The sequence below is a fragment of the Oryctolagus cuniculus genome, chromosome 7, assembly GCF_051225735.1.
Source record: "Oryctolagus cuniculus isolate XC-2025 breed Fujian yellow rabbit chromosome 7, ASM5122573v1, whole genome shotgun sequence".
Classification (NCBI taxonomy): domain Eukaryota; kingdom Metazoa; phylum Chordata; class Mammalia; order Lagomorpha; family Leporidae; genus Oryctolagus; species Oryctolagus cuniculus.
In genome coordinates this window covers 29695588-29707950 of record NC_142873.1, presented here as the reverse complement: position 1 = coordinate 29707950, position 12363 = coordinate 29695588, and the positions used below count along the sequence as shown (strand labels likewise).

Sequence of the window (12363 nt, the reverse complement as noted above, 5' to 3'; positions counted from 1 at the left end):
ACTGTGTCTCATGTTTCTAATATAAAAGTGTTAAGCTGTAAGTAAACAATGTATATACTGTGTAAAGAGTTTTTTTTTTTTTTAGCTCAAAATGTTGAGTCATTTAGATGTGACCTGGCATGATTCACTCTTTACAGAAGATGTAGGAAAGCCTAGAATGCAGATGGAAAGATTTTATTCTATGTTTCTCAAAGTGAGAGAATTTATACTCTTGTATCTTTACTGCTGAGAGTAAACTTATTTTGAATTTTATCCTTCAAAGTTCTATTTCACTTTTGTAAAAAAGTATATACATATACATACCAAATTATAGTACCTTAGAGTAATTCCTTTCTTACTGTATTCTCCAAGACACTCTTTTTTTTTTTTTTTTTTGCTCATCCCTGACTGGGCAAAATTCTCCCCCACAATTTTGAGAAACAAAAGTACACACAAAAGTTAATGATTCTTTTCCTGGTGCTCCTTTTGTAAGAATTATTCTTCTGTGATGTCTGTTTGTATGAAAACTGGGAAGACAATGCTGTTAGTCTTGGCTCTTCGATTACAAAAAGTATGATGTTTCATAATCTTTTTAAATTTTAAACATTTTGTTATAAATAGTTATAGGATGGCCGGCACCGCGGCTCACTTGGCTAATCCTCCACCCAGTGGCGCAGGCACACCGGGTTCTAGTCTCGGTCAGGGCACCAGATTCTGTCCCGGTTGCCCCTCTTCCAGGCCAGCTCTCTGTTGTGGCCAGGGAGTGCAGTCCTTGGGCCCTGCACCCCAAGGGAGACCAGGATAAGTACCTGGCTCCTGCCATCGGATCAACGCGGTGCGCCGGCCGAGGCGGCCGTTGGAAGGTGAACCAATGGCAAAAGGAAGACCTTTCTCTCTCTCTCTCTCTCTCACTGTCCACTCTGCCTGTCAAATAAATAAATAAATAAATAGTTATAGGATACCTTATAGCCTTAATGATCATCTTTTCACTTAATGTCTGTAACCCACCAATATAAATTTAATTAAAGATATATATATATCATAAAAAAGAAATAATTTCCAGAATGAGAAGCTTTTCCTTCCTCCCTCCCTCCCTCCTTTCCTTCCTCTCCTCTTTTCTTCCTTCTTTCCCTCCCTCTTTCCTTCTCTCCTTCCTCCCTTTCCTCCTTCTCCTCATCTCTGTCTACCCCTTCCTCTACCTCTGTCTTTCCCTCACCTTTTCCTTCCCTCCCTTCTTTCATAACTTATTCCCTCCAATCTTATCTTTCTTTCTTCCTTTTCACTTTATTTTAAAAGGAGACAGAGACAGAGAGATCTACTCATTGGTTCACTCTGCAAATCCCCAGAACAGCTGGGGCTGTGCCAAGCTGAAGCCAGAAGTGTGAAATTCAATCCAGATCTCCCATGCAGGTGGTAGGGCCCCCAACTACTTGAGTTATCATCTACTACCTCTCAAGGTGAATATTAGTAAGAAGCTGGAATTGGAAGCAGAGCTTGGATGTGAACCCGGGCATTCTGATATGCAATGTGTGTCCTAGGAATTGTCTTAATTCTTAATGTCTGTGCCAAATAAATTTCTCTCTTTTTCTCTCTGTATTTGAATGAGAGAGAGAGAGAGAGAGAGCACTTCCAGGCACTGATTCACTCCTTAAATGACCACAGTGGCTGGAGTTGGGCCAGGCTACAAGCAAGAGCCAGGAACTAAACCCAGGTCATCTGTATGAGTGGTAGTAAGAACCACTTGGGCCATCACACTTGCTTCCCAATGTCTGCATTAACTGGAAGAGCAGACCAAAATGGAGGAGCAGTGATCTGCATTTATCCACAGACCTCATGCTTTTCTGACTCCATGCTTTGAAATTCCCATTCAAACCACAGTTCTCTCTGTAGGTCAAGCTGGCAAACCTAGCAGTGAGGTGAAGTGAAGGCAGAGCCTCTTCTGGCTGAGGCACACCTTCAACCAATGCTGTGAGATGGTTGGGACTACTTTGATCACAGACCGCACTGGACGTGGTGTTTGCTTTTGCTCTTCTTCTGCTTTCCTTTTCTTTCCCTCTGCTTTCCCTCTGTTGAAGGCTTCTTGGCAGTGTTCTTCACCTAATGAATTCTAGCTGGATTTAGTTGACTCTTTTTTTTTTTTTTTTTAAGATTTTACTTATTTATTTCAGAGGCAATGTTACAGACAGTGAAAGGTAGAGACAGAAAATTCTTCCATCCTCTGGTTCACTCCCTAAATGGCTGCAATGGCTGGAGCTGAGCTGATCAGAAGCCAGGAGCCAGGAGATTCTTCTGGGCCTCCCACATGGGTGCAGGGGCCCAAGTGCTTGGGCCATCTTTTATTTTTGCTTTCCCAGCCATAGCAGAGAGCTGGATCAGAAGAGGAACAGCCGGGACTTGAAATGATGCCCATATGGGATGCTGGCACCACAAGCAGAGGATTAACCCACTGTGCCAAGTGCCAGCGCCTAGTAGGCTCTTAAGAGGAGGCAGTCCTGTTTCCCTCTTAGGATAACCTTGTCCAAGAGGATCTGAGCAAATTCTCCCCCCCACTTTGGTTTCTAGAGGTCCACTCAAAGAACGGTGCAGGTGGTTGTTGTCTGTGGCATGGCTCTTATTCAAGTCTTTAGTTGCCAACTGCAGCACCCACTTGGTCTGAGAGTACGTTCTGGGGGAATGAGCAGTTCCAGATAGGCGCACTCCTTCAGAAATATGCAAACTGTCTCATTGGATCCCTTGTACTTCGGTGGGATTTATTCATACATTTCTCATCCTCTTCTCTCTTTCCCCAACTCTTAAGAAGTGAAAAAAAGACCACTTGAAACAATCAGTTATGAGTTTCTTTTTCCTTTTTATTTCTAGTCCACCAGTATCATAAGGACATCATTTCAGTACAATCCAATCTTTTTGAGGTAGGGGTTTTAGTTGAAATCTATGAACATAGCTTATATGGGAAACAGGTGTGACTGCTCAGAGTGCTGCCTAGGAGAGCTCTCTTCCTAAGGATGCACCTGGGACCTTCCAGGAGCCTTCAAATGCTAAGAAATCTTAGTCATCACCCTCTAATATTTGATATAGGTGGAGCTGGGGGGAGGTTTATCAAAACCCTTGGTAACTCTGGGGCTCAGAAAGGAGGGGCGACCTTCATAATCTGGGAATGGCTCTTAATTGCAAAGGCAAGGCCAGTGTAATAAAAGAGTCAGGGTATTGTAAATCTACTCTGTGCATTTGAAAATTCAACTAGCAAATCTTTTACTTATAGGAAAATCAGGAAAACAGACACAAGCAAAGCCAGAACGGCGAAGAGTTTAAGCAAACTTTCAAAGGGAGATGACGATTCTTGTACAATTCGAGTTTTGGTGACCTTGAATGTGCGATCCCATTGTGTCATGATGGCATTTCTGGCTCCTTTCCATTTTCCTGGTCCAGTCAAGCGGAATTGGTATGGTGAATATGGGCCAAAGAACATAGTCAAAGCCAGCAGTGGGTCAGTCAGGAGTAGAGAGAACAGGTTGGGTTTTGCGTTGATAGAGGTCAGGAGATCATCTATGTACGTGATGTAATCTGCTTGTAAGGCCTTGCAGTAGCACAAGCCAAACCTTTTTGACAGGAAGATGGGGGGGGGGGGGGCAGGGAGAGACAAAAAAATAAAATAAAGATAATCTTAGAACAAGTAAAAGAGTCCAGAGCTCATGAATGTTGCTACAAATTTGGAATAGTTTCCATGTTCTCCCATTTATGCCATGAGCTATCTGATGATCTCATTCTACAAGAAGTTTATAAAACGTTCATGGAACATGCATGAAAAAGCTATGCATAAACTTCAGCAAAATTTTTGTGCTGAAGTAAACTTTTAATTTTATTTCCCATGAATACTTTCAAGGATATATCTAGTAAAACTCAGTTATTATTGAATTTGTATGAGGGTGAAAATTCACATGGATGGAATTCCTTATAATGCTAGTATCAGCCCCAATAATTGACTGATGTGCCAAGGAAATTTGAAAAATTTGACTTCATCCTAATTAATGATTTATCATGCAGGTGTTCTATAATGGAAATCAAACAATATCCTAGACTGAGGATAAATAAAAGATATTTAAAATTATTTTATTGTTTGAAATTTGACACTTTGGCAAGGATAGATCAACACTTGAAGTTTGGAGGCATATATAGATGAGAGAAGAGGTACAAATGTCCTTAAGTGTAGTGCTTTTTAAAATTTTTTTTTCTGCTATTGATTGTTTTTTCAAGTGAAAATTTATATTAAATGCCAAAAATATATAAAACAGTAAGTCAGATAACATCAGGAATGTTTTGGTTGGATTGGGAGTAAGAACCCTGGGCCATGACTCCCTTCCCTGCGTGGTAGCCAAGAGCATACCACAAATGGAAGCCTCTTTTTTGCAGAAGATGCCGATAAAAGACCACAGGGTAAATGCTGTAGGCATTGAGGGCTATATTATGGTCCCTGTCAATTAACCAGTCCTGTTATTCTAAACATAGAAGGAACCATGACAATAGATGGATGAATGAGCCTGGCTGTGATTTAACAAAACTTTGTTTATGGCCACTGTGATGTGAATTTCACATAATTTCCACATCTCCTTTTTCTTCTATAACTATTTGAAAGTGAGAAAGCAAAAGCCAGATTGGTGGACTTGGCCATGCATGGCTTGTGATTTGCTGACCCTGCTCTGGAGCAGCAATTAGAATAAAAACAACAGAACTTTTAAGACTTGTGGGATGCATAATTGGGCAAACACTTCTGGTGTTCAAATGGAGAAGCACAATCTTTTGCTGCTTCCTTGGATAAGGTATGGAATAATTTTCATTGGATAAGATATGGAATAAAGGGTAATTATGCTTTTCTAGAATCCAAATTCGATGTGATGCTAGATAACCATGGTCTACAGACATGACTCTGGGCATGTGCACTTTCCTCAATTTTGTTACTCTTCTTCAACAGGCTTTCCTACGTTTTTACTGTAAATCTCAGGTGGTTCTTTTTCTTCCCATGTAACTCTCAACTCTCTGCTTTTGCTTTGCCAATTTTAATTATGACTCAGAAAGTGGAGAACGGGACTGGGAATGTGAGAGGGAGGAAGAAGTGGGGCGGGAGAGTGGATGGGAGGAAGGGTATGGTGGGAAGAATCACTATATTTCTAAAGTTGTACTTATGAAATGCATGAAGTTTGTATTCCTTAAATAAAATGTTTCTTTGGGTGGAAAAATAAAAAAAGAAAAAAAGAAAGAATGCCAATAGTTAACTTACCCATTGTGCTTGTTTTCTTTCCTTTCATTAACTTCTTTTATCATGACACTTGTTGGTGGTAATTTAATTACACCTATAAAATAAACAAAGCATATATGCAATTTGGCTTTAGGTCTAACTGTTTACTTATGGATAAAGATGCTTCACAGCTCATTTTTCATTTCTAGTACTCAGCTCCTCATCTGCTATAGTGAAAACGTTAGTAGCTTGAGATGATTGGTGATATATCCCTGAAATAATTCTTGCACCTGAAATGATAAGTGTTTTGTGCTTGTACTAGTTCTTTGACAATAGAACCTTAAAATTGGATTCACTGAATATTGTCACTCAGTTGACTGATTTTTAATTTTAATTGAACCAGTTGATTCAGTCTAAATAACAGGCAGACATAGCTTATGTTTTCTTACCCTGATGTATCATTTGTATTGGTAATGGTATAAGCAAATCATTATGATAGAAAAATTCAGTGTACAATAGAATAGATATGGATTTTTAAAGATTCCATTATTTTACATGGGAGCTGAGTAAGAGTTTCAAAATTTCTAATATCAAAAATCACATGGCAAACCAAAACCATGTGCCTATTTCTCATATGCTTACCTTTAAAAACTTGAACAGTATATCGAGCTTGTGTTTCTCCTGTGGGTAACATAGACCCCAAGGGTTTAATGAGGCCAATAACAGCCAAGGTTGGCTTTTGCAGATGTGCAGGGAATATATACTTGTACAGTGATGCTTGACCATCTTCAACTTTCACTACAGACTCATCAAGGAAGGGGAAAGCAAAAGTGTATCCAGTGGCAAAGACAATGACATCAATGGGCTCTTCGCTTGGGGTGTTGTGTGCATTGCCAAATACAACAGAGTTTTCTTTCACCTCCTTTATGCTTGGCCTGATAAAAACTTTCCCCGTGATGATACGGCCTGGGAGCTCATCATTTAGCACAGGCTCTTTCAGTTGAATCCTAAACAAAACCATGGACAGGAGAGACATTTATTGAATGTGGCTGGCCCTCTTTCCTACTTACATTTGTTGGCTAAGAGCTTCAAGTCTTGGGAGAAGTTATACATGTGAAAAGGGATTCATGAATGTCCAAGGATTATGAAATATGCTGTTTTCTAGAGTTTGGAAGCCTGAGGAAGAGGCAGAGTTTTTTCTAGTTTGCTTCTCTTGCCTTTTTTCAACATTCAGTTATGACTATTGCTTTAGAGATAGATGAATACTGAAAAACTGCTGAAAGCTCTATCTAGTTCCCTTTCTTCCTAAGAAAAATTTTATGAGGAAAACTTGTGTTTAAAAAGAACAATGAGCCAGCGCCGCAGCTCACTAGGCTAATCCTCCGCCTTGCGGCGCCAGCACACGGGGTTCTAGGCCCGGTCGGGGCTCCGGATTCTGTCCTGGTTGCCCCTCTTCCAGGCCAGCTCTCTGCTGTGGCCCGGGAGTGCAGTGGAGGATGGCCCAAGTGCTTGGGCCCTGCACCCCATGGGAGACCAGGATAAGCACCTGGCTCCTGGCTTTGGATCAGCGCGGTGCGCCGGCCGCAGCACGCTGGCTGTGGCGGCCATTGGAGGGTGAACCAATGGCAAAGGAAAACCTTTCTCTCTGTCTCTCTCTCTCACTGTCCACTCTGCCTGTCAAAGAAAAAAAAAAAAAAGAACAATGACAGAATCATCTTTCTCTGGCTATGTCTTTGGAATTGGAAGGCTAATGATTTGGAGATAATTTTATAAAATCCAAGACACTGTTGACTTTGGGTGAATGCCCAGAAAGAGATGGTGTAGGTAAAAAGGGAAAAGTACTGGAGTTGGAGGGAATAAGAATGGCTTATTATATAAATGCTTGTACTTGGAAGAGCTGAGGCAGCTCCTTTAATCCTTTAGGCTTTGTTACCTTCATCAAATACTGGTACTAACACTTACCATCCTTAGTTCATTGGGTAGGATGAAGAAAATATACAATTGTATAATATTGGAATGTTAGAGGGTAACTAAATCTAAGAGAGAAGAGATCATACTTCTTCAGGCTTCTTCCACATTTCATGGGTTCCTTGTAGTCCTGTAAATCATGAGATTTCTTATATTCTGGTGAACCACCACGAGGCTGGATAACATTCATGCTGTGCTGCCGCTGGACAGCTGAACGCATGGAGGCTCCTGGGAGTGGTATGCTGGGAGAAGGCAGGACCACTCTGGGATTCTCTCTCATACTTCATCTTATGCATCTACTTTAGGACTCATTCCATGTTTTGATTTAAGGAAGATTAAGCCCCAGCGTGGACACTGGGGAGTCTGGGTTACCTGAGCCATGTCTGTGATCTGACCAGGCTTGCTGGTTTTAATGAGTCAAGCTTCATGTTGGAGAGGAACTGGGGACAGCCTCCAGCCAGAGAGAAACTGAGACTGCAGTCAATGGCCCCTAAAGAACTGAATCCTTCTGACCACCACCTGCGTGAGTGTGAAAACTGATCCTTCCCAAGGTGAGCTGTGAGATGACAGCTTGTCATCTAGACGATGCTTCCATTGCAGCTTGTAAGAGATCCCAAAACAGAGGCTGGCGCCGTGGCTAATCCTCCGCCTTGCAGTGCCGGCACAGTGAGTTCTAGTCCCGGTCGGGGCGCCGGATTCTGTCCCGGTTGCCCCTCTTCCAGGCCAGCTCTCTGCTGTGGCCAGGGAGTGCAGTGGAGGATGGCCCACGTGCTTGGGCCCTGCATCTGCATGGGAGACCAGGATAAGTACCTGGCTCCTGCCATCGGATCAGTGCAGTGCGCCGGCCGCAGCACGCCGGCCGTGGCGGCCATTGGAGGGTGAACCAACAGCAAAGGAAGACCTTTCTCTCTGTCTCTCTCTCTCACTGTCCACTCTGCCTGTCAAAAAATTAAAAAAAAAAAAAAAAAACATAAAAAAAAGAGAGATCCCAAAGCAGAGGATCCCAACAAGCTATGCCTAGATTCCTGGTCCACAGAAACTGAGATAAAACTCTAAAAAGTCAACTCATGGGAGAAAAAGCACTGATAGAAAAGTCAAAATTCCTGAGAAGCCCACAGGTGGAAGAGAGTGCATAAGAAATAAAGAAGGAAAAAGTGGAGACAATGAAGAGAGGGGAGGAACAAGAGGAAACAGAAATACGTGTAATGGAGGAGGCTGCTTGTCATCATTTTTGGCCTGGGTGCTGCCTGATCAGTGTTGGCTCAGGGAAGAATCTGGATGGAGATCAGATAGGATCTCCATGCTGCAACATCCCCTGGTAATAGAGTTTCATTTGCATAAAATTAATGAATGAGGAAGTGAAACTTCTGGTTCTTGTTAATGGGATAAATCATGGTTGCAACTGAATGGATTGAAATCAAGTTAATTTTGATCAGGGTGAGAAGGCACTGCCACTAGAGTGACAGTGAAGAGCAGGTATAATATTCAATTTTTCCTACACAATAAAACAAGGCCAACATGTTGCTTTTGTCAACAAAATTACAGAGAAATTATTATTATTTTTGATTGTTGCAGATGAGGCTTAAATTACATGCCAAAGTGCTAGAACTCACTGATCAGTAAATGAAGTTGGACAAGTGACTGAATTTTGCTGAATTTCTCAGTGGAGAAAATGAGATTGTAACTATACTTACCTTACTGGGTTATTCACAAGATGAAACACATAATTTCACATACCAGACACTTAAGAGCAGCTAGTTGTTATTATTAAGCAGCTTTGTGGTAAGTAGTTGTGTTCCTTCATATTTAATCATCCAACTGTATTATTGTTTGATTTGCATACACCACTGGAATGAAGAGGTTCCCTCTTCCTAACAACTCTTAGCAGATACGTTATATTTACCTGTCTTTTGGTACTAAGCCATAATTTGCATGGTTGAACCAGCTGTTCATCTTTTTTGCCACCAGCCAAGTCACAATTGGAGTTGGGAGAGAATTTCTGATGAAGTTCTGAAATCGTGTCGTGAACACCATGTCCCATGGGTACCCGGAGTCAAAGACCCGGCTGATCACCCACGCCCCTCCGGTAGTGCTGAGGAACACCTGGAAGTAAGCAAAGAGATTCAAGAAGAGTCAGGAATTGAAAAACACCTGAGGCCGGCACCGCGGCTCACTAGGCTAATCCTCCGCCTTGCGGCGCCAGCACACGGGGTTCTAGGCCCGGTCAGGGCGCCGGATTCTGTCCCGGTTGCCCCTCTTCCAGGCTAGCTCTCTGCTGTGGCCTGGGAGTGCAGTGGAGGATGGCCCAAGTCCTTGGGCCCTGCACCCCATGGGAGACCAGGATAAGCACCTGGCTCCTGCCATCCTGCCATTGGATCAACGCGGTTCGGTGGCCATTGGAGGGTGAACCAAAGGAAGACCTTTCTCTCTCTCTCTCTCTCTCACTGTCCACTCTGCCTGTCAAAAAAAAAAAAAAAAAAAAAGACACTGGAAAGTACAACACAAAATCTTGATGAGATAATCTTATCCTTCTAACTTCTATTTTTATGTATGTATTTGATTTATTTGATAAACAAAGAGAAAGACAAGGAGAGAGAAAAAGAGAACACATTCCATTTACTGCTTTACTCCCTAAATGCCAAATGTTCATAGTATCCTGCGGTTGAGCCAGGCCAAATTCAGGAACCAAAACCTAAGCTAGGGCTCTCACATGGTGGCAGTATCACCTGTTGCCTCCTAGGGAATGCATTATCAAGAAGCTGGAATCCAGAGTGGGGCCAGGACTCAAACCCAGGCACTTGAATATGGGATTCAGGCATCTCAACTGGTGACTTACCTGTTAGACCAAATCAACCAATCAATCAGTTAATCAGTCTTCAGGTCCTTTTTCAGAAGTCATGGGAAGGAATTTTGAGTTACACACTCCTAGTTGTTTTCCTTCACAGCTAATTTCTCTCTGGCAATTAATGGTTTAGTTATGTACACGTATTTATTTGTCCTCTGTTTTTCCCACAACTACACTCTGTGACAATGAGGATTTTGCTTTTGTTGGCCAGCATATTCTCAGGGCCTGGTACCAATTTTGGTTCATCAGAAACCACATACTAATTCCTATTAGTTGGCTGGATGACTCTCAATGAGGTTACACCATGGTTGGAAAGAAGATATATACTCCAAAAGGTGATTAAAAATACTTAGGATTAAAAAGTGTCCGTTGAGGACTGTAAGTTGTAGTATCACATAAATTCTGAATGAGGGGACATCAGCTTGTGGCGCAGTGAAATAGCTGGGAATGTAAATGTAGATGATAAAGACGGGAAGGGTATGCAGCATCGAGCAGGGTGGTGTGAGCAGAGGGGAAACAGACTCAGGAACCAGTAAGGGCCACATGCTAGTGCTGCTTGGCTGTAGGTGATGGTTGTGCAGATGGTGGTATAAGGGTTAAAATGAAGATGGCAGATTTGGACACTGTAGGAGAACACTATGATGCCAAGCTAATATATTAGCACCTTTTTCAGATAAGAGGAATTATTATAGGCTTTTCAAGATGAGAGTGTTGTAATGAGAGCAAGCTTTTCAGAGGATATGTTGGTTGGTGGTTGGAGTTCTAGATGGCTTGTGTGAGTGGAAAGATAGACTGGAGGTAGGGATGAGGGATGCAAGGCAGAGTTAGAAGCATTCACTTGGACTTTTTTTTTTTTTTTTTTTTGACAGGCAGAGTGGACAGTGAGAGAGAGAGACAGAGAGAAAGGTCTTCCTTTTCCGTTGGTTCACCCTCCAATGGCCGCCGCGGCCAGCGCACTGCGGCCGGCGCACCGCGCTGATCCAATGGCAGGAGCCAGGTACTTCTCCTGGTCTCCCATGCAGGTGCAGGGCCCAAGCACTTGGGCCATCCTCCACTGCACTCCCTGGCCACAGCAGAGAGCTGGCCTGGAAGAGGGGCAACCAGGACAGAATCCGGCGCCCTGACCGGGCCTAGAACCCCGTGTGCTGGCGCTGCAAGGCGGAGGATTAGCCTAGTGAGCCACGGCGCTGGCCATTCACTTGGACTTAAAGAGACCTGGCTGTATACTAGCTGGTGGTACGAATTGCTAAGCATTTGTTTCTTCACCTGTAGTCAGTGACACTGATAGTACCTATGTTGATGGCTTGTTTTGATGAAGTAATGCAGTGAAAAAGTAATTCAATAGAAAACATTTGGTGCCATGTTTGAAATGGAGTAATCTCTATAAATATTAACTATTTCTATTGTCAAACACTGTTTGTTGAAAACAAGTGCATCTTCAAATAAACTCCTCATGTAGTGACATCAAGACTGGTACCTTTTTTGCCACGTGGCTGGCCTCCACAGCAATGTCTGTGCCAGAATTGCCCATTCCAACCACAAGAACTCTCTTGTCCTTAAATATATCTGGATGTTTATACTGTCGGCTGTGAAAGTATTGGCCTTTAAAGGTTTTTATGCCTATAGAAAAAAAGAGAAGTCAAATAGAAAATTTGCTGCATCAGTGAGTGAAACATAAATATTTTTCAGTTGATAACACCCATTTGATATATGATTTAAATTGTTTTTATTAGTATATTGAATTTTGATGAAATCTGAAGTATGATATGACTATATGGCTCCAGACCATCTTAGAAGATAATTATTTACTTAATGGAGGTAATTACTACATTTCACTAGATGGGTTTCTGTTTATATTTATTAGATTATTAAACTATAAGCTGAAATATGATATGAAGCCATGAAGCAAAAGTATAAGAAGTGTATCATTTTTTTTAAAAAGAAAGTTTTTTTTCGACAGGCAGAATTAGACAGTGAGAGAGAGAGAGAGACAGAGAGAAAGGTCTTCCTTTTCCGTTGGTTCACTCCCCAAATGGCCACTATGGCCGGCGCGCTGTGGTGATCTGAAGCCAGGAGCCAGGTTCTTCCTCCTGGTCTCCCATGAGGGTGCAGGGCCCAAGGACTTGGGCCATCCTCCACTGCACTCCCGAGCCACAGCTGAGAGCTGGATTGGAAGAGGAGCAATCGGGACAGAATCCGGTGCCCCAACCAGGACTAGAACCCGGGGTGCCGGCACCGCAGGCGGAGGATTAGCCAAGTGAGCCTTGGCGCTGGCCAGAAGTCTACCATTTTAAGGTTGATGGAAGTCACTGGACAAAAATATTCAATTTACTGATACTTG

General features: G+C 42.5%; 1 protein-coding gene across 7 annotated transcripts in view; it reads right to left on the bottom strand.

The window, feature by feature from the left end:
* Positions 1–2807: 2807 nt before the first annotated feature.
* Positions 2808–12363, bottom strand: part of FMO1 (flavin containing dimethylaniline monoxygenase 1) — a 29432-nt gene continuing 19876 nt past the window's right edge. For 4 of the 7 annotated variants that reach the window (XM_089336642.1, XM_051856026.3, XM_070076657.2 and 1 more), the window contains 5 exons: positions 11500–11642; positions 9081–9280; positions 5852–6216; positions 5252–5324; positions 2808–3575 (listed from right to left, as the gene is read on the bottom strand). In XM_089336642.1, coding sequence (XP_089192768.1) covers positions 3233–3575; positions 5252–5324; positions 5852–6216; positions 9081–9280; positions 11500–11642 — 1124 coding nt within the window. In that variant the 3' untranslated portion in view covers positions 2808–3232. 7 annotated transcript variants of the gene reach the window in all.